At 39.5% G+C, this 22529-nt stretch overlaps 2 protein-coding genes across 12 annotated transcripts in view; both read left to right on the forward strand.

Moving 5' to 3' along the window:
- The window catches only part of ZMYM5 (zinc finger MYM-type containing 5), a 27342-nt gene extending 18160 nt beyond the window's left edge, over window positions 1-9182 (forward strand). For 2 of the 5 annotated variants that reach the window (XM_043892063.1, XM_043892064.1), the window contains exons 5-8: window positions 226-511; window positions 1402-1567; window positions 4440-4652; window positions 7778-9182. In XM_043892063.1, coding sequence (XP_043747998.1) covers window positions 226-511; window positions 1402-1567; window positions 4440-4652; window positions 7778-8533 — 1421 coding nt within the window. In that variant the 3' untranslated portion in view covers window positions 8534-9182. Of the gene's footprint in view, window positions 1-225; window positions 512-1401; window positions 1568-4439; window positions 4653-7777 lie in introns of those variants that run through there. The other 3 variants (XM_043892065.1, XR_006338901.1, XM_043892066.1) reach the window with 3 other exon arrangements.
- An 8522-nt stretch (window positions 9183-17704) lies between these two features.
- Window positions 17705-22529, forward strand: part of PSPC1 (paraspeckle component 1) — a 73489-nt gene continuing 68664 nt past the window's right edge. For 6 of the 7 annotated variants that reach the window (XR_006338784.1, XR_006338785.1, XR_006338783.1 and 3 more), the window contains exons 1-2: window positions 17706-18220; window positions 21524-21825. Coding sequence is in view for 2 of the 7 variants with exons in the window: in XM_043891538.1 (XP_043747473.1) it covers window positions 17858-18220; window positions 21524-21825 (665 nt within the window). In the remaining 5 variants the exon portion in view is untranslated. Of the gene's footprint in view, window positions 18221-21523; window positions 21826-22529 lie in introns of all 7 variants that reach the window. The other variant, XM_043891539.1, reaches the window with a different exon arrangement.

Raw genomic sequence — 22529 nt, forward strand, 5'->3', positions numbered from 1 at the left:
CTTAGAGATGCTGGCTACTCAGTGTACTATTCCAGGACCACCATTTTCGTTGCTGGCAAAGTAGAGCTTTATTCACTTAGAATATGAAGTGGATTGTTCTCCTGGGTTGTAAAACAAGCCTGCCTCAATACTCTCTTAAACTTGTGCAAAATGAAAATTTTTAAGTATTTTTCTGATGTGAGTTTTTAACTGTTTCGTGACTTTCTTGTGTGTTTTATTTTTAAGATTCTTGGATCTCCCAGTCAGCATCCTTTCCCCGTAATCAGAAACAGCCAGGGGTGGATTCTTTATCACCAGTGGCCTCGCTTCCTAAACAGATTTTCCAGTCTTCTGCCCAACAGCAACCCACTAAAGCAGCTAAAATCACTTGTGCAAACTGCAAAAAACCTTTACAGAAGGGACAGACAGCTTATCAGCGAAAAGGATCAGCTCACCTCTTCTGTTCTACCACCTGCCTTTCTTCCTTCTCTCATAAGCGTACTCCAAAGAAACGCAATGTGACATGTAAAAAGTAAGCTGTACCCTTCAACACGCCTCCACATGATTGGACACTGGTAGTATGAATGTGTGTTCTGAATGTCCTTACAGAGTTGCAAAGATTGATGGGTAGAATCGATGCACAGGTGTCTTCAGCTTTACAGAACTTGAGTTATCTTAGTGTACATCAGAGCTGTGGGTCATTTGTACTGTACTTAGTCTTGGCAGGAAAATGGAGTTTAGGTATAGAGATAAATGGACCCTCTCTTTTCCACTGCTTTTGCCTCACCCTTTCCCCCACCCTCTATACCTTATTTCTACCTGGTTGCTTGTCCCCTTTTTGTATGCTTCTAGAAGTCATAAGAACGTGTGGCAAGGTTCTAAAGGTCATAACCTGTGATGACAAAAATTGCTTTAATTCATTTATGATTATTTATTTGTTTGGCTGTGCTGGGTCTTAAGTTGCAGTACTTGGGATCTTCAGTCTTCATTGCGGCATGTAAGATCTTTAGCTGTGGCATGTGAGATCTAGTTCCCTGACCAGGAATCGAACCCAGGCCCCCTGCATTGGGAGCACAGAGTCTTAGCCACTGGACCACCATGAGTCTCAACAAAATATTTTTATTTCTGAATCTCTTCCCATATTATTTAGGAACTCTTAGCAGTGAAACCAAAATGTGGATTTTTCTGGATCTAAAAATTACAGTTGATTCCTAGGATTAAATCATGAGAAAATGAAAAATGTCAGTTGTTATTCATATATTTGACTTCTATTAAAATGCAGTATTCTGGGGAGTTCCCTGGTGACTTCTGTGGCCTGGCTTTAGTCCCTGGTCAGGGTGCTGAGGGAGCTGATATCCTGAAAGCCACACAGCATGACCAAAAAGAAATGTTTTTAAATTGTGTCTGTCCTTTGCATTTCAGAGATGCACCTACCAAAAAAGCTACTGTTGTTCCTCAAGGGGAGTCAAGTGAACCCTTCCCAAAATGTTGTAGTACGTCTCGTTTGTCTCCCTATGAAGACAGCCAGAATCTTCGAAAAAGAGTTCTGAACAAATCAAGATGTACAATCTGTAATAAACTAACAGAGGTCTGGAGTTTTATTTAAGTTACTATCTAGATTAACAAGGATAATTTTAACTTTTAGGTGCTATTATATGTTCTGCCATCTATCTAATAGATGTGTCCTGAATCCCCTCAGTGAAGTTGAAGGGAAGAATAGGCATATGTTAGAGTTGTCTCCTAACAAATGTCCCCTTCCCATAGAATGGGGAGTAAATATCTGCTTGTGTGGAATTGAATGCACTCATAAAGAAAGCAGTGGTTTCATGGTGGATTTTGTTCTTATTAGCAACACTAAATGAGAATGTAGGTTCAGGACATGAAGGAAACAACCAGTCCTAGAAGAACACATAGAATAAGTGGAGTGGAAGTATGTAGGTCACCCCACATTTCCTAGGTGGCACTGCCATCTTCCCAGGCATTCAGGGAGTGCTCACTTGGCTGAATTTAGTCAGGGTTACGAGGGAGCCATGCAAATTCTGGACAGGATTTTATCTCAGCTACTCAGGGCTGAGCAGAACAAGAACTTATGTCCTTATAGACACCACCCTGAAAGTGGGTGATACTAGTGCCCACTGGCCACCCCCACCCCTGTTTTCTAGGGCAGTGAAGTTTATAATACCTACAAATTCCCCATCCATTTGTGGTTTTTTTTGTTTGTTTGTTTTAAGCATTCATGTTTTCTTTTATTTATTTTTTCATTTATTTTTATTAGTTGGAGGCTAATTACTTCACAACATTGCAGTGGGTTTTGTCATACATTGACATGAATCAGCCATGGAGTCACATGTATTCCCCATCCCAATCCCCCCTCCCACCTCCCTCTCCACCCGATTCCTCTGGGTCTTCCAGTGCACCGGGCCCGAGCACTTCTCTCATGCATCCCACCTGGGCTGGTGATCTGTTTCACTATAGATAATATACATGCTGTTCTCTCGAAACATCCCACCCTCGCCTTCTCCCACAGAGTCCAAAAGTCTGTTCTGTACATCTGTGTCTCTTTTTCTGTTTTGCATATAGGGTTATCATTACCATCTTTCTAAATTCCATATATATGTGTTAGTATGCTGTAATGTTCTTTATCTTTCTGGCTTACTTCACTCTGTATAAAGGGCTCCAGTTTCATCCATCTCATTAGAACTAATTCAAATGAATTCTTTTTAACGGCTGAGTAATATTCCATGGTGTATATGTACCACAGCTTCCTTATCCATTCATCTGCTGATGGGCATCTAGGTTGCTTCCATGTCCTGGCTATTATAAACAGTGCTGCGATGAACATTGGGGTGCACGTGTCTCTTTCAGATCTGGTTTCCTCAGTGTGTATGCCCAGAAGTGGGATTGCTGGGTCATATGGCAGTTCTATTTCCAGTTTTTTAAGAGATCTCCACACTGTTCTCCATAGTGGCTGTACTAGTTTGCATTCCCACTAACAGTGTAAGAGGGTTCCCTTTTCTCCACACCCTCTCCAGCATTTATTGCTTGTAGACTTTTGGATAGCAGCCATCCTAACTGGCGTGTAATGGTACCTCATTGAGGTTTTGATTTGCATTTCTCTGATGATGTTGAGCATCTTTTCATGTGTTTGTTAGCCATCTGTATGTTTTCTTTGAAGAAATGTCTGTTTAGTTCTTTGGCCCATTTTTTGATTGGGTCATTTATTTTTCTGGAATTGAGCTGCAGGAGTTGCTTGTATATTTTTGAGATTAATCCTTTGTTGCTTCATTTGCTATTATTTTCTCCCAATCTGAGGGCTGTCTTTTCACCTTGCTTATAGTTTCCTTTCTTGTGCAAAAGCTTTTAAGTTTCATTAGGTCCCATTTGTTTATTTTTGCTTTTATTTCCAATATTCTGGGAGGTGGGTCATAGAGGATCCTGCTGTGATTCATGTTGGAGAGTGTTTTGCCTATGTTCTCCTCTAGGAGTTTTATAGTTTCTGGTCTTACATTTAGATCTTTAATCCATTTTGAGTTTATTTTTGTGTATGGTGTTAGAAAGTGTTCTGGTTTCATTCTTTTACAATTGGTTGACCAGTTTTCCGAGCACCACTTGTTAAAGAGGTTGTCCTTTTTCCATTGTATATCCTTGCCTCCTTTGTCGAAGATAAGGTGTCCATAGGTTCATGGATTTATCTCTGGGCTTTCTATTCTGTTCCATTGATCTATATTTCTGTCTTTGTGCCAGTACCATACTGTCTTGATGACTGGCTTTGTAGTAGAGTCTGAAGTCAGGCAGGTTGATTCCTCCAGTTCCATTCTTCTTTCTCAAGATTACTTTGGCTATTCGAGGTTTTTTTGTATTTCCATACAAATTGTGAAATTATTTGGTCTACTTCTGTGAAAAATACCATTGGTAGCTTGATAGGGATTGCATTGAATCTATAGATTGCTTTGGGTAGTATAGCCATTTTGACAATATTGATTCTTCCAATCCATGAACACGGTATGTTTCTCCATCTGTTTGTGTCCTCTTTGATTTCTTTCATCAGTGTTTTATAGTTTTCTATGTATAGGTCTTTTGTTTCTTTAGGTGGATATACTCCTAAGTATTTTATTCTTTTTGTTGCAATGGTGAATGGTATTGTTTCCTTAATTTCTCTTTCTTTTTTCTCATCCATTTGTTTTTAATCAAGTCATATCAAAACCTGCTATCTAATTCATTTTCTGTTATTCTTAAATATCTGATTTTATTGCTTTTTATTCTATGAATCTTATTTTTTCTTTTTACAAGAAATCGAAGATAAAAATGAAAGGGTAGTAAAATGTGCTTTTTAATGTCTTTTACCTGAATATTTCTCCCACTGAGGAATTACTGGAGATTCTTTGTTAGAAAAAAAAATAGATATATCAGGTATGATGCTAATCTGGTTGATTTATTTAATAAATTGATTTTTCTTCTAGATTCGGCATGAAGTCAGCGTTAACAATGTGACACACAAGCTGTGCAGTAACCAGTGCTTTAACAAGTACAGGCTGGCCAATGGTCTAGTGATGAACTGCTGTGAGCAGTGCGGCGAGTACCTGCCCGGCAAAGGAGCTGGGAACAATGTCCTGGTCGTTGAAGGTCAGGAGATGCGATTTTGCTGCCAAAGTTGTGTTAACGAGTATAAACAGGTAATTCTCTTTTAATGAGTTTTAAATGATCAAGCTTGTAGTAACTTCTTCCTGTTAGCTTTCATTAAGCAGATTTTTCTTAGAATCTCATTTAATTCCTTTGTCAATCTTTCATTGAGTATTACTCTCAAATGAGTATTGAAATTGATTGATGTAAGTAAGCTTGCTTTAAGACTTGACATTTTGCAGACATTACAAGGAGTAATTTTCTCCTGTACCATTTTGCGTCCCCACTAGTTCCAATTACTCTGTACTCTCAACAATATTTGGTGTTGTCTGTTTTGATTTAAGCTATTCTAGTGGATATGAAATGACTATCTCATTGTGGTTTTAATTTCCTGATAACTGCTGTTCCTTTTTTATCATGCATATATCTTCTTTTGTAAAGTATCCAAGTCTTAGCTCAGTTTTTTTTTTTTTTTAGTTCACTTTTTTTAATGGGTTGTCTTTTCTGTTACTGAGTTATAGGAATTCTTTATATATTCAGGATACATTTCTTTTGTAAAATAAATGTATTTGGAAGATTTTTCTACTGGACAGTGTTTTTGTCTTAATGTTTTTGAAAAGCTCAGGTTTTAAATTTTGATAAAGTCCAATTTACTGTTTGCTTTTCTGATTAATACTTTTTGTCTCTTGTTTAGGGTGTCTTTGCCTACCGAGGTTATGAAGATATTTACCTATCTTGTCTTCTTTTTAGGTTTAGATTTTATATCTGTGATCCATCTCAAGTTAATTTTGTGTGGGAGGGCTTTCCTGGTGATCCTGTGGTTAAGATTCTGCCTTCCAATGCAGGGAACACAGGTTCAATCCCTGGTCAGGGAACTAGATCCCACATGCTGCAGCTAAGAGCCTGGCATCAGTGAGTGGGGGCCAGAGATGCAGACAGTCCTGCAATGGGCCAGACAAGCCCTCACAGCAAAGAATGACCTGGCCAATATATCATTGGTGCCAAAGTTGAAAAAGGATGAGAAGGGAGCTGGAGGGTGTGTGTGTGTGGTAAGCACAGTGGCAGAGAGAATTAAACTTGCATCCTCCTCATTGAGAAGTCAATAGCGACACCTAAAACTGGGAGGAAAAATTAGTAAATAGTGATACAAACATGTTATTTTGATACTTGGAAATAAACATGGAAAGAATCATCTAAAAATGTTCAAAGTAGTTAACTTCTGGGAAAGGAGGTGTTTTAATTAATTGAATTATTTCTTTTAATTAGTCAGATGTAACTAGTTGATTCTCTTTACTAAATGTTTATTAACTTTCAATTAAATAAAACCTTTGAAATAGTGTTAAAGATACTGAAGTTCAGAGAAGGTCTTCCCCAGAGTCACACAGCTAGATTCGACCTCATGTATCGTACCTTAGGTAATGTGAGGAACTAAGATCCTGCAAGAAAATATGTATATGTACATGCTCTGTTGGCTCTGATGCCAATATTTAATTATACGTAAGCCTTGAGTTCCCTGATTATCTACACTGGATTCAATTTAATGATCCCCAGGAAGATGAGTCTTAGATGTGGGGGAATTGTGACAACTTGACTACCTAATCATTACCAAGACACTCAAGAAGGAAAGAAATAAGACCAAGGCTTGAGTTTGGTTGTGTAAAAAAATAACATTAGCAATAGTACTTGGCATTCTGTCTCTTCTTAAATATGCTCTTTTGGTATCGTCTTACCAGTCCCATAGTTTCAACTAATATGTATTTTGATGACTTCCAGAATATATCTGGGATATATATTTCTTCAGTTTCACACCAATATGTCTGTCTAATTTCCATTTGAATGTTCCACAAATATTTCGAACTCTGTCCACAGCTGACACTCCAAGCCTGCTTTCCTCCTTTGTTTCCCAAATCAGTAAATAACCTCCCATCCAGGCAGGTGTTTAAGCAGAAACTTTATGTTATTCCTTACTCCTCTGTCTTAGCCCCCAGGGCCACTGATTTCCCAGCTATCCTGGATTCTACTTCCTAACCCACTCCTGGCTCTGCCCTCTGCCCACCACTGTAGACTTAGACCTGACCACTGTCCCTTCTTGCCAGAATTGGCTCCACAGCCTCCTGGCTGTCTCTGTTCCCTGGTCTCCCTGGGCACTGGAGACCAGAGCGCAGTCAGTGTGGTCTTCCAGGCACACACCACATCATGTCACTCCTGCTCTGCCTCGGTGCTGCCTCTACATGCAGGACTGCCTCAGAGCAGCGCTCTTGGTTCTTGAACTCCATTGTTTACTGTGGTCAGGTTGTACCCTGTACTATAATACTACAGCTAGCAAATGCCCTTCACAGTGCATACATTTCTTATTTTGACTTTCTTTTGTGTGTGTTTGTGCATTTTTATTTTATTGACTCCAGAATAGCTAATTTTAATTTTTATTAGATGGAATCATATACTATATGGTACCTTGTGACTGAATTTCACATATACTGTTTTCAAGGTTCATCCAAGTTGTAGCATGTATCTTTACCACACCTGATTTTATTTTTTTTATTTTTTTTTTATTTTTTTCATTTATTTTTATTAGTTGGAGGCTAATTACTTTACAATATTGTAGTGGGTTTTGTCTTACATTGACATGAATCAGCTATGGATTTACATGTATTCCCCATCCCGATCCCCCCTCCCCACACCTAATTTTATTGCCAAATAATATTTCAATGTATGGATAATACCACATTGTTATTTCTATTTTCTTGGCTCTTATGAATAATGCTGCTGTGATCATTTTGTACAAGTCTTCATGTGGACATGTATTTTCATTTTCGAATTGCCACTCTTCGAAAGTGGCATAGGGTCACTATGGTGACCATATGTGTCACCATAGGGTGACATAGGGTGTCTTATAGAGTGACTGTTAATTTTGAGGAATTGCCATTATTTTCCTTACATTGCCACCAGTGCCTTAGGAAGGTTCCAGTTTTTCAACATCTCTGCTAACACTTGTTATTATCACTCCTTTTATTGTAGGCATCCTGGTGGGTGAAGTGATTTGTGGTGGTATTGAATTGTATTTCTTTGATGATTAATGATAAGCATATTTTTCATATGCTTATTGGGCATTTGTATATACATTAACTTTTTTCACTGTTAATAATGTAAGGAAAAATTATAATCTATTTTTCCTCAGATGATGGAAACAAACTTAAAAAAAGTATTAGCATCAGAAAACAGAAAAAGGAATGCTGTTGGAGAAGAAAATGAAAGAGAATTATATGGATCATTGAATATACTTCTGGAAAAAATAGAAGAAATACCAGAAAAAAAGGAAAAGACTTCAGAACTACAGGTTTCAGCAGAATGTAGCCTAGACACATCAGTGGTCCAACAGAATGTGAATTTACCAGGCATAGCTGATAAACTTCAAGAGCAACTGGGAGAGAAACCATCAGAAGACTCCGTTATTTCACCTGTGCTTTCTGCAGATCCAGGTACATGGCCCCGAATTTTGAGTATTAAACAGAGGGACACTCTAGTTGAAAATGATCCACCTCAAGTAAGAAATTTTAACTTCCCAAAAGACAGTACAGGGAGGAAGTTTTCAGAAACTTACTATACAAGAATTCTTGCAAATGGTGAGAAAACCACTAGATCCTGGTTACTTTATTCGACCTCAAAAGATTCTGTGTTTTGTCTGTATTGCAAACTCTTTGGAGAGGGAAAAAATCAACTGAAGAATGAGAATGGGTGCAGAGATTGGCAGCATTTATCACATATTCTTAGCAAACACGAGGAGAGTGAAATGCACATCAACAATAGTGTTAAATATTCAAAATTAAAATCTGATTTGAAAACAAGTAAAATTGTTGAAGCTTCAGAACACAGATTACAGGAGAGCGAGGGGAAGGATGGTATGAAGCTGTTGTACACCTTAGACCTGATCTGATATGACATGAAGAGGTCGAATACTTATTCAGAGCTGTACCCTGATAGTCTGTCCTTTGTGCTGAGGCTCCCAGACTGAGTGCTTCCTTCGCTCATTAGTAATGAGTATCATAGCAAGTTAACTTGTAAAGATGGTTTCTGCTCCAGGTTCTCGTGATTAATGTCCATTCCAGAGAAGGCAATTGTTGATCTTTTCAGTCTTTCAGTTCACATCTTTTAAAATGGGCATTTCAGGACTGACTTTTGACCGGTGTGATCAATATTTTGTTCTGATTATCTTGAAAGAGGGAGAAAAAGGCTTGAATTTATCAATACCAGTTGAACAAGATACATATGTGAACATGTATTGTTATTTAGAAATAGAATGGGATCTGAAGCTGCAGCTTTTTGCTAGTAAACCAAATACTTGTGGTTTATTTCATTTGAGCAAAATGTTATTATTTGAACAAAGCAGCATCATTTGTTATGTTAAATGAATTAAGGTGGTTAATTTGTGTTTTATTGGTTTTGTTTTAATTTAATTTATAAATATTGTAGCTTTTGTTGTCATCTGAAAACTACAAGCATAAAGAATATACCTATTTTTATGTTGTTACAAATATAAAATATATTGTTGGTATAAATATTAAAATAAAAATATATTAAGTTAACCTTTATGTGTTGTGGCAATTTTTTTGTTTTCATCCGAAGGAAAAATACACTCATGAAAATTAAAAGATGGGTGTCAGTTTTTTTAGGTAGTCAGTCATGTTCTGTCACCATGTATTTACTAATTCTCCCTTGTTTCTGGTTTCTGATAGCAGTTCTGTCATATATTCCATCCTTACATACCCTTGTCTCAAGGCTTTTCCTGTGAAACAAAATGGCATGTGAATGGTGGCTAGAGCAGGACCACATGGGGCACTTGCAGACTCTGTCGGTGAGGCCAGCACAGAAAACTTTGGGAAATAACCCAGAACATCAGTCTCATTAGTTTATAGCTGTTTTGCTTCCTGACAATTGGGTCATTTTCAGTGTTTCATACTTGGGTCTGAATGAGGCTTTGGAATAATTCCAAAATCCAGTTTCTTCAGAGGCCTGAGAGGATACCCCAGAGCATAACAGGTTCTGAAGTTACTCTGCAAATGTTTTGTGTGCTATTTTGTGAGCACTTACCAGTTAATTGAATTACTGATTTGTCATGTGGTTGTATTAGACACTTGTGTAATCTGACCAAACTAATAAAATCAACCAGTGGCCATGTTCAGCACACTGCAGGCACACCTGTGAGGCACGTGTAATGAGTTAGGTGTGAAAAATTCAAAAGATGTAGGTGCTGAGTTTATCCTTGTTCACTGTAAGTTTCAACTTTTTAGTGTGTATGAATTTTTCATAGTGAGATGTTGAAGAAAAAATCAACTGTAAATTCTGAAGATGATAAAAGTATATCTCTCTAGCCTGGTGAATCATATAGTTTCTTTTTCCTTATCTAGCTCTTATTTTTTACATTGTAAAATTAGTATGTGCTCACCTTAAAGAAGGAAGGAAGGAAACAAATGCAAGTCTTAGAAAAAAAAATTATCCCTTACTGCAAATTTAATATCAGATATTAGGAAAGACAGTTCAGAGTAACAGTCCTCAAAAAATGGCAACTTACTGGTTTTGTTAATCTCACAGAGGACAACTGAATTTTTTTCATCAACCTCAGATTTTCAAAATTGCTGTCTTTAAGACTCTTACATTGAGCCATTTTCTTCTGTGATTCCCCCGTCCCTCCCTACTTACTACTGGAGTCAAGTAAGAGTTGCTAATAGCCCCTTCATAGGTACAAGTCGTAATTTACTGCATAGGATATAGAAGTAAATGAGTATTTGGAGTAAAAAGCTCAGCTAAGTTCAATGGAAGGAGTGATGCTGTATCATTATATAGGTCGCATCACTTCTGCTTCAAAGCTCAGAAGCTCCCTGTCACTTTCAGTTTGAAACTCCAGCTGCTTGGCATAAGGTTATTAGCTACAATTATCAGTGGCCGACAGTAGGGAAAGAAGTTGTGGATAAAGACAAAGTGAAGTACAAAATTTGAGAAGTGGAGCAGTCCTCTGTAATACTGAACCATAAAGGGTGACCATGTTAGGATGAAATTAAGATTTGAGAATTTAGAGCTGAAAGAAAAATGTGAGTAAGTACCTATGTCTTGGTTTTTGAGAAAGTGAGATAGTTTGGGAAAATAGTGCTGTAATGTTCCGGAGTAGAGAAGGTTTTGAAAAAACTGTTTTGCTTTTGGCTTCTGCAAGTAGGATCTTTGTTTCTCAACCTGGGACCGAACCCATGCCCCCTGCAGTGGAAGTACTGAGTCTTTACCACTGGGCCACCAGGGAAGTCCTAGGAGCTGAGACTGTATTGCTAGATGGTTATGAGTCTCTGCTGTGGAAGTCACATTTGAAGTGAAGAGCAATTAACCCATTTCATGCCTACAGATAAAGCAAGGGAAGCCTGAAACTTGGGAAATGGCACTAACACCTCAGTCAGGCACATGTTGAAAAGACTTTGATAAGTCATATGCTTATAAATTAATAGAATTGCAAACCACTAGTTTGCCAAACCAAACTCTGGTCTGCCCACCTGAGGCACTGACCAGAGTCAATGCACTGACCCAGCTTGTGGAGAAGGAAGGTAATGTTTATTTGCAAGGCGCCAGCAAGTAAAACTGGCAGCCAGAGCTCAAAGGGCCCAGATTCCCTGGTGGCTTGAAGGCAAGTGTTTTTAAAGACTAAGGGTAAGGGTCTTAAATGTGTGGACGTGGTTCTGATTGGTTGGGTCTTAACAGGTTTCCGTCCTTCTGGCTCCAGTGTGTCTGGGGGCTCTGACTGTTGAGCAGTTTCCATGAGTTTGGGCAAGCTCCGGGAGTTGGTGATGGACAGAGATGCCTGGCATACTGCAGTCCATGGGGTTGCAAAGAGTTGGACATGATTGAGTGACTGAACTGAACTGATTCCATGTGGTGCGGCCCTGGTTACTGTAAAATTACTCAAGGGTGTGCTCAGTTTTTTACCTACATTACTTGAGGAGGAACTGGGGAAGTTCTCAGAGACCAAAGCTGCTTCTACAGACAAAAGGTGCGGAACAGGGAGAGGCTTATACCCAGGCAGACCCCACAGGGTTCTACTCAGTTTCATTATCGAAACTGATTAAGGGATCAAAAAAGAGAAATAACCAATGTGAAAGATCACTGGAGATCCTATGGACACTAAAAGCATGAGGTATTATGATCAACTTAGGTCAAGAATATGATGAGTTTGATGTGATAGACAAATCACTTGAGAAAAGCTTACCAAATCTGTCCCAAGAAGAAATAGAAAATCTGAATAGCTTGTCCCTATTGAAGAAATTGACTCTGAAATTACAAGCTTTCCCACAAAGAAACTTATAGGCTCAGATTCCTTCTCTTCCTTAGGGATGAGATCCTGAACATACACTGCTAGAGAATGGAAAGAAAAGGGCTCGTCCCAGCTTGTTCTACAAGGTGAGAAATAGCCTAGACAGATATCAAGTAACAAAGTTAACAAATACCAAGTAAACAACACCTAACAAGAATAATGCAAGAAAGAAAAATTATATGCCATCCTCTCTTACCCATTTATTTATTTATTTTGGCAATGCCACACAGCTTGTCACCTTAGTTCTCTGAGCAGGGATTGAACCCTGACCCGTGACAGTCCCAAGTCCTAACCACTGGACCACCAGGGAATTCCCTAAACTCTTAAAAAGGTACCAGTCACATCAGATTGGGGCCCCCTAGTGAAGTCATTTAAACTTAACCACCTCTTTAAAATGTCATCTTCAAATCCTCAGTTGCATTCTGAGGTCCTGGGGGGACAGGACTTGAACATAGGGGTTTCGAGAGGACACACCAGCTTCAGGGCTTGGTACAAGGACACTGCCTATCAGGCCTGACCATCCACACTCTCAGCTTCATCCATGATCCTTCCTTCCATCCCTCAGAGACTTGCCTTTCTAATCCTCCTGTTTCCTTGAGAAGTAGACCCTGTCATGACTCCAGGTTCTGTGTGCATCATCTCTAACTGGTTTGACCTTCCTCTTCATCTCCTGGCTTATTTTTGTTTGCATGTTTGATTATCTGAGTGCAAAACCCTGCTCTGTGTTCATAATTGAAAAGTTTCAGACAATGCTTTAGATACTCTTACTTGGAATCCACAAGCTCCCGTCGAGAAAGGCTTTGGGGAGGCGCATAGCTCTCAGTCCTGGTTACGTTGGGAATGTAAGCATGGGAATGGCTACCCACTTATATATGCTTATGTATAAATGAAATGAATGACTGCAGAGATAGAAGGGGTGGGAGGGAGGAATCAGGATTATTTTACTGTTGTAAATTACACTACTAGTGAAGTAATCAGTATAATTTGAAAGTGGTCTTAGGATTAGTTGTAAATAAATGTATATGGCAATATCTAGGGCAACCACTTAAAGTAGAACAATGAATACAGCTGATATGCTATGAATGAGAGAAAATCAAACTATAAAATGCTTAATTAAAATCACAAAAGGCAGAAAGAGTGGTATACAAAAATAGGAACTTGATAAACCATAATGGAAAAGAATATGGAAAAGAATTTATATATGTGTATAAATGAGTCACATTGCTGTACAGTAGTAATGAACATAACATTGTACATCAACTGTATTTTAATTAAAAACCATTAAAAAATAGGAACAAACAATAAGAACAACAAGTGGAAAATGATAAAAATTTGATAGGGGCCTCCCTAGTGGTCCAGTGGTTAGGAATCTGCCTTGCAATGCAGGGGCGAGGGTTCAATCCTTGGTCGGGGAACTAAAATCCCACATGCTGTAGTGCAAGTAAGACCACTCGCTGCCAGAAAGGATCCTTAGTGCCTCAGCTAAAACCTGATGCACTTAAATAAATTTTCCAAAAAAATGGTTGATAGTAATAAAGCTATATCAGTAATCACTTTGAACATCATTGATCTAAATGCACTAATTAGAAGACAAAGATTGTCAGGGTGGGTCAAAAAGCAAGACCCAATTCTATGTTGCGTATAAGAAACCCACTTTAAATAAAAGGCATATATAAATTAAAAGTACTTAAATGGGGGAATTCCCTGGTTAGGGACTTTGTGCTTCCATTTCTGGGGGGCCTGGCTTCCATCCCTGGTCAGGGAACTAGGATCCCACAAGCCACATAGTATGGCCAAAAAAAAAAGTAAGTGGATGATTGAAGGATACAAGGTTAATACACAAAAGTCAGTAATTAATTGTTGTTGCTATTGTTGTTCAGTCGCTAATTTGTGTTTGACTCTGGGACCTCATGGGCTGTAATGTTTTTACACACCAGCAATGAACAAGTGAAATATAAAATTACAAACACAATACCACTTTCATTACCACCCAAAACAAATGAATGCTTAGATAAAAATTAACAAATTACCTAGAAGATGTATATGAGGAAAACTACCAATCTCTGATAAATGAAATCAAAGAAGTAAATAAATGGAGAGACATGCCATGTTGATGAATAGGAAGACTCAATATTGAGGTGTTCTGGAAGGGCAAAAATATGGAGACAGTAGAGAGATCAGGGGTTACAGGGGTTGGATAGGGAGAGGGATGAATAAGTGGAGAATAGAAGAGATTTAGAGTAGTGAAAATACTATGTGTGATGCTACAATGCTGGATACATGTCATTATAATTTGACTCACAGAATGTACAACATGAAAAGTGACCCTAATGTCATCTCATAACTCTGGTTGATAATGATGTGTCAATGTAAGCTTGTGGACTGTAACAAATGTCCCATCTGGTGGGGGATGTTCATAACAGAGGAGACTGCAGGTGTAGGGGAAAGAAGTGTAAAGGAAAGTGTATTCCTTCCTCTTAATTTTGCAGCCAACTGAAAACTGCTCCAAAAAATAGTCTTAAAAAAAGATGATGACTTCCCCGATAGTCTAGTGGTTAAGAATGCCTGCCAATGCAGGGGATTAGGGTTCTATTCCTGATCCAGGAAGATTCCACATGCTGTGGAGCAACTAAGCCCAAGCACCACAACTAGAGAAAGCTCCCACACAGGAACAAAGACTTGGCATAACCAAAAATAAATAAAAATTTTAAGGTGATAATAATAATACATATCTTAAAAGATTGTTGTGATAATTAATGAGTTAATAAGCATAAAGCAATCAGAGTAATGCCGAGTACAATAGCACCCCTGTAAGTAGAAGCCAGTGATGCAGCTAAACATCTTACCATAAATAATCATTTGGTCCAAAATATCAGTAGTGTTGAAGTTTAGAAAACCCGTTCCAGTGCTTCTGAGGCACCTCAGTGTGGTTGGTCTGACCTAGGGAATGAGTGTGGCAGAAGAGGAGAGGAGAACTCAGACCTGTGGTTCTCCAACATTCTCAAGAGCAGATTCCCAGGAAAGACAGAGAGTGAGGAGTGGCCAGTGGCTGTGAGAATATCAGGGAATATTGCAGTGCAGAAGATAAAACACTGTTTTAAGAAAGTAGGAGGGAAGTGATCATTAGTAATAGAGTTGTATTTATGATGCCAGTCTATTTCCCAAAGACTATATATTTTTAACTGTGCCACATCTTAGTTACAGCATGTGGGATCTAGTTTCCTGACAAGGAATCAAACCCTAGGCCCTCTTCACTGGGAATGTGGAGTTTTAACCACTGAACCATAAGGGAGGTCGCAGACTGTACTTGAATAAATTCATTTAATATGCACAAAAACTCTGCAAAGAGGATATTTTTTCCATATGACACATGATGAAATAGGCCCAGATCTACAATGTCAAATGCTACTGCAAGATCTGTGACAGGACAGCTGTCTCTGGTCAAAGTGGGAGGTGTCGCCCATGGTGACAAGAGAGGTTTCAGTGGGATGGAATGTGGGATAGACATCTGCTCGTGTGGCTGAAGGAGAAATCAGGTGATGCGTGAATCAAGACAAAGCAAACACAACTCTTGTTTCCTTTCTTTGTTGACCAAAGCTCAGTTCAGTTCAGTTACTCAGTAGTGTCTGACTCTTTGTGACCCCATGAACCACAGCACGCCAGGCCTCTCTGTCCATCCTCCTCCCTGGAATTCACCCAGACCCATGTCTGTTGAGTCGGTGATGCCATCCAACCATCTCATTCTCTGTCATCCCCTTCTCCTCCTGCCCTCAATCTTTCCCATCATCAGGGTCTTTTCAAATGAGTCAGCTCTTCGCATCAGGTGGCCAAAGTATTGGAGTTTCAGCTTCAGCATCAGTCCCTCCAATGAATATTCAGGACTGATTTCCTTTAGGATGGACTGGTTGGATCTCCTTGCTGTCCAAGGGACTCTCAAGAGTCTTCTCCAACAAGAAATGGTAACTAAAGGACAACCCATGGTCCTGGAAGAGTTTTTTCCTTTTTTCAAGATGCTAGTTTCATCAACAGTTCCTTTTGCTGGTGGGAATAGTTCAGTACAGAACTGATCCATTAACTATTAGATCAAGTAACTATTCACTTTGGAAGGGGATTAGGTAACTGTAGAAGCAAAGCACTTAAAAGACGCCATCCAGTGGTTTGGCCTTAGAGGGGATTTTTGACCATTCATTTTATTAATAACAGGACATAAGGCAGCACGTATGGTTACATATGGAATTAAGTGGGTTGATTTGGTGCTGATAGAATGAGGCAATTTTCTTCTGATTGTGTCTTTTTCTTCAGTGAAATTAACAGATTTGACAATATCAGCTATGAGTGAAGTGGGAAGGATCTTATTTCTGACTAGGGATTGAACCTGGGGCCACTGCAGTGAAAGGGCAGAGTACTAAGGACTGGACCGTCAGGCAATTGCTAAGATTTACTTTTGTCTTTCCAAAAAGTTCTCTGTATCTCTACTTAGTCAACCTAGTCTCCCTTCCAGCTCCTGGCAACCACTGTAGCTAGTCTTCCAGAATGTCATATATTCAGTGTGTAGCCTTTGAGTCACATTATTACGTTTATCAGTAGTTTTTTCCTTTTTATTGCTGAATATGTTCTATTATATGAATGTACCACTGTTAGTCCATTCACCAGTTGGACATTTGGGTTCTTTCCAGTTTTCATTGATTACAAATAAAATCCCTATAAACATTTTCATACAGGTCTTTGTGTGAACACAGGTTTTCATTTCAGCTGGGTAAATAGCAGACGGATTGCCCTTCTCCAATTTTTTAATTTAAACGTCTCGTGCAAAATCTTGGCCGACAGATTTACTAAGTATTATTGCTGTTCTGGGCTTTCCAGGTGGCTCAGTGGGTAAAGAACCTACCTGCAATGAGGGAGACCCGGGAGATCCTCCCGGGTCGGGAAGATTCCCGGAGGAGGGCATGGCAACCTCCTCCAGTATTCTTGCCTGGAGAATCCCACGGACAGAGGGGCCTGGGGGCTACAGTCGACGGGGTCGCAGAGTCGGACACGACTGAGCGACTAAGCATAGCACAGCAACACTGCCCATTCTAAAGTAAGCATTTAAATACACGAGAAACTGCTGAAGGGTTTGTAAAGTGACCGTGAATGCATTTCTTTTTAGTACTTAATGAAGACCTACCATGTGCCTGCCGGGAGCGGTACCGCGCAGAATTGAGTAGTTTGGCCGACATAGTATATGGCTTGAAAATCTTAAATATCTGCCATCTGGCCCTTTATAGAAAACGTTTGATGACCCTGTCCTAGAGTGTGGTCCATAGTTCAGGGAGTCCTTCTTTGAGGTGGATAATCAACATCACAACTATTATATAGAACTGGATTTTTCATTACGAAATATAATAACCTTGCTCTTGAAAAGGGCGGAAATGTGTTTTCACTTGTTTCAATTCCTGGGAAATACTTCGTTATTCATGCTATGTATAAAATCTGCAAGTCTTCACTTTCCCGCTGTCATTGAAAATAGAGCTGGACGTTAAGGAGAATGTGGATGTTTCCCTGAATCATTGCATTTTCACACACTGCTGCAACACCCACCACCACTGTTATCTCGAACTGAGAAACTGCATCTTTCCGAGCCCTGGAAAGGCTGGGAACAGGGACGCGCGCACAGTGGTGCGCATGCGCACGCCGCCAGGACGCCGTTGGCGCAGGAGTGCGCAGGCGCATCGGCCTCAGCGCGCCCTCGGAGGGGCGGGGCTTGCGTGGCGTCTCTCCCTCCGACCGCGGCTATAGCGGCGCCATCTTGGGCGTGAGTGCGGGCGGCTGGCCGGAGGTGTCTCGGAGCTAGTCCTTCCCGACCTCTGTTCCGTGGGTCGACACCGACGTGGGTCGAGCTCTAGGCCGGCTCAGGGGGCACGCGCTGAGATGATGCTGAGAGGAAACCTGAAGCAAGTGCGCATTGAGAAGAACCCGGCGCGCCTCCGCGCTCTGGAGTCGGCGGCCGGAGAGGGGGACCCAGCGGCCCTGGCGCTCGCGCTGCCGGGGGAGCCGCCGGTGCCCGCCGCGCCCGCCGGGGAGGACCGGCCGGCTGACGAGGGCGGTTTCACCATCGACATAAAGAGCTTTCTCAAGCCGGGCGAGAAGACGTACACGCAGCGCTGCCGCCTCTTCGTGGGGAACCTGCCCACGGACATCACCGAGGACGACTTCAAGCGGTTGTTCGAACGCTATGGCGAGCCCAGCGAGGTCTTCATCAACCGCGACCGCGGCTTCGGCTTCATCCGCCTGGTGAGGGGCGGGCTGGGGCGCGGGCCTCCAGGGACTCGGGGGCTGCGAGGTCCCTCCTCATTTTCCCTCCTCTCACCTGTCCCCGGCTCACCTCGACCCCCCGTCACCTCTCCCTCACCTCGGACCTTCCCCCCCGCCCCCGAGTCGGGCGGCTGTCGCGTGGCTAGCCTGAGGGAACTTCCCACGAGGACTTACTGCTTTTCCGTGTCTCCCTTACACTCTGTGGTAGTAGAATAGCACGCATTTTTTCCCGTTTCATCCAAACCTTAATAGGAATTAATGGCTGGCTTGTAATAACTACTGAGCAAAAGTTATTATCCTGAGTTATGAAGTAAATCTTTTGGTTCAAGTACTTTAATAGGTTTTCTCTTCGTGAGTCGACAAGGCAAAAATCTTAATATGGAGAAAACTGATCTTAATTAAGTGGCACTTAATTAAGTGATATGCTGCTTCAGAGCCATCAGCCTAAATTTTTGTGTAAGAATGTTAAAATTTTTTCAGTTGGAAGTTACCATTTAGTTTGAGATTTGACTTCATGGATAACTTTACTGTTTAATCTGAACTCTCTGTTTAACAGGTAAATTTAAAAACTTTAAATATTTCTGAGCTATTACACATTTTTTTTCTGTTTAGGAAAATCATAGTGCATACTTGATCTGAATATAAGTACCAGATCTGAATATTAGTAATGGTGTGGGGTTTCCCAGGTGGCTTAGTGGTAAAGAATTCTCCTGCACAATGGCTGTAGTGTGTACTACTGATGTAGTGGCTGTTGGAAAGTGGCAGGTGGAACCAGTGGAGGTTGTTAAACCCAAGCTCAAGCAGTCTCTCTTGGGGTAGTAACTTTAGTTTCTTTTTGTTTTTTGTATTCCTTTAGTTAAGAACCTGTAATTTCATCGTTTTATGCAGACTGTGATTCAGAGGTACAGCTGGAAGGCTGTATTGATGGATTATGGATTTTGTATAGGTTCAAATCAGATTGGTGTGTGATTTTGGACAAGTTACTTGAACCTTTATAAGCCTCTTTCCCTATGTATGAAGTGAGGATAGTAGCAAAACCCACTTCACGAGATTGTTGGTGAGGCTGATGAAGGATAAGGCAAAGACCTGTGTATGTGTATTAATATATGGGGAAGGAATAAATGACTGGCGTGTAATAACCACTTAGTCAAAGTTATTGTCACTATCCTGAGCTATGAAGTAAGGAAATCGTTCGTTTCAAGTACATAATTTTAATTGACTTGATAGTTACTTCAGTACGTACACATATAGAGCAGTAGTTCTCAAATGGAGTGGTTTTACTTCCCAGAGGACATGTGGCAATGTCTGGAGACATTTTTGGTTGTTAACCAGTGGTGGTAGGGGGGTGGTTCTATTGGCATAAACATCCTACAGTGCATGGAACAGCCCCCACAGTAAAAATTATCTTGTCCATAATATGCTGAGGCTGGGAAACTCTGTTTGATGTACAACCATTTAAAACCAAAAGTATAAACTTTGAAGATGTACTATGACATGAAATTCTTGAGAGCATAAACATTTTATTATTTGTCCTAGAAAGTATTAAAAATTGTATTTGTTGCCAACAGTTAAAAAAAGTACTTGATTTAACATAAAAATGAAAATTTCTTGCTTATTTTGAAAAATGACATGTCACACTTTGTCATTATATTTGACTGAATCTGAACAGGAGATGCTCTCTAGAAACACTTCAGAGTCCTCACCAGGCTCTCTCTGTTCCCCTGCCCACAAACATACTATTATGAATAATTTGAGAGTTTAGAAATGAAAATTGATACACTCAGTATTCATACATTCAATACCTAGAGTCTACAATTAAATTTTGCTGTATTTTTTTCACGTATCTGTTCATCTCTATCTTAGTCCATCCATCAGTCCATGACTCTTCAGCATGCTTATCATTAACTAGAGTCCAATTTTGTTTTTAAGGTATTTGAAACCTACATATAATGAGATGCACAGATACTTAGTGTATAATCTTGTGATTTTAGATCAAGATACTATCATCACCCCATGAAATTTGCTCATGTTTCTTCTCATTCCTAGTTATAAGTGTGACAAGCATTCTAATCCAAGACTCCATTCCTAAAAGTTACCTCTCAAGGGTTGTTAGATTACTGACATCTTAGCTGCAAAGGACATAACCCTTGTTAAGTATTTGTGAAATGTTTGCTGGTACTATTGCTACTACAGAGTTAAAGAGTAATAAAATGGCCATTTTGAATATCTAAAGAGGTTAGATTCATTTATTTTTGTAAAATTAGTTCTGTAGGTAGATTTTCACATAAGTGAAGTAGTTTAAAGCTCTTGTGAACATTTCAGAGATTGAATAAAAAGCTGTTGTGATCTTAAGACTTTTTCATAAGAAAGTGCAATTTGTACTCTTCTCAGAAAATGTATATTAAGCCTCTTTCAGTTTTTTGCTGGAAGTTCTCACAACTGAAAAAGAACATACCTGTAGTAAGTTTACCAGTTTGCTGTTTTAGATTTCTGTATTTTGTAGAAACTTTTGAGTTCTTCAAGAAGGAAATTCTCTTACCTTGTAGTTCAGCAATGAACATATTCTCTAATTTATAATAATAAGGATATGTGTACATGCTTTTCTGTTTAACAGAGAGACTTCTTATAGCCCATGAATGGGTATTTGCTCTTCTTAGTGTAGTGGGAGAAATGTGTAGCCCATGAAAGTGTTTTAGAAGTGATTAATAACACCTGATGGCAGGTTGTTTTTTTTTTTCTTCCCCCCAGGTAATAGAAATGAAAAGGGATTTGTCTGGCATTGGAGAGGTGGTGCACATTATTAAGATATAAATAACAAACATGGAGTGTATAGAGAAACTATTTTCAATACTAGATTCTAGTAACTGATACTTGGTCTCAAAAAGTAATTCTGTATTTTCTTTAATACATTTTGGAGACTTATAAAAGATACTGCTTGCATATTTAATAGCTGGTAATCTACACTCTATGGGGTCATAAAAGAGTTGGATTTGACTTAGCGACTGAACAATAGCAGTCTGTTTATGAACAGATCATCTTTAAGTGATGATTTTTAACAGAATGTTGGGGTTGAAACTTTCTACTTAAAATGTTTAAAATTACTTATCTTTAAAAAATTAATAAAATACATGTGATACCATAACTGAAAGACACAGAAACAAAATGACCCTATCAGCCATTTTGTAAAACTACCCAGCCCTCTTTAGAAACAAGCCACTATTTAAAAATTTTTTGTTAACTGTAATTTTTAAAAAAGTGATCTTTTTCTTCCTTTTTAAAAAGGAGTCCAGAACACTGGCTGAAATTGCAAAAGCAGAGCTGGATGGCACCATTTTGAAGAGCAGACCTCTCCGAATTCGTTTTGCTACACATGGAGCAGCCCTAACTGTTAAGAACCTTTCTCCGGTGGTTTCCAATGAGCTTCTAGAGCAAGCATTTTCCCAGTTTGGTCCAGTAGAGAAAGCCGTTGTTGTTGTGGATGATCGTGGTAGAGCTACGGGAAAAGGTTTTGTGGAATTTGCAGCAAAGCCTCCTGCACGAAAGGCTCTGGAAAGATGTGGTGATGGGGCGTTCTTGCTAACAACGTAAGTTTAAACATCCTGTCTTTCTTTTATAGAGTTACACATAGGCTTCTCTCTGTTCTGCCTCTTTGTAGTTGCTTCCTTGTGTGTTGTCTTCGCATGTGGTAAGTAGGTGTTGAGTAAGTACTCAGTGAATACAAATAGGGTATATTTGTGTACTGTCAAGAGTCAATACTTTACTCAAACTTCAGTGTATTAATCCACACGGAATTTCAAGAATGTTTTGTGTTACCATTTTTATTCAGCCTACTGAATGTGTATTAGGTGCAAAGCAAAACATTACATTTAAGGAATGAGGTTTTGATCAGTTTTGGAGTATAATTTACATATGTTAAAATACATCCAGTTTTGCATGTATAGCTCAGTGAATTTTAAAAAATGTATGTAGTCACTTACCCTCCACCACAATCAAGATAACATTTTCAGCATCCAACAAAAATTCTTTCGTGTCCTTTTGCAGTACTCCTCTTAACCCTGCCTAGACTGCTCTTGATCTTTCTGTTACTATAGTTTTGTTTTTCCTTGTATTTCATATAAATGAAATTATATATTAATAGTATCTATCCTTTTGTGTGTGATTTCTTTTGCTTAGCATAATGTTTATGAGATTTCATCCATATCACTATATTAGTATTTTGTTCCTTTTTATGGCCAAATTACAACTGTGGTGACCTTTGGGTGGATGTTCAAGTTGCTTCCAACTACTG

This window comes from Cervus elaphus, chromosome 30 (assembly GCF_910594005.1).
Source record: "Cervus elaphus chromosome 30, mCerEla1.1, whole genome shotgun sequence".
Classification (NCBI taxonomy): Eukaryota; Metazoa; Chordata; class Mammalia; order Artiodactyla; family Cervidae; genus Cervus; species Cervus elaphus.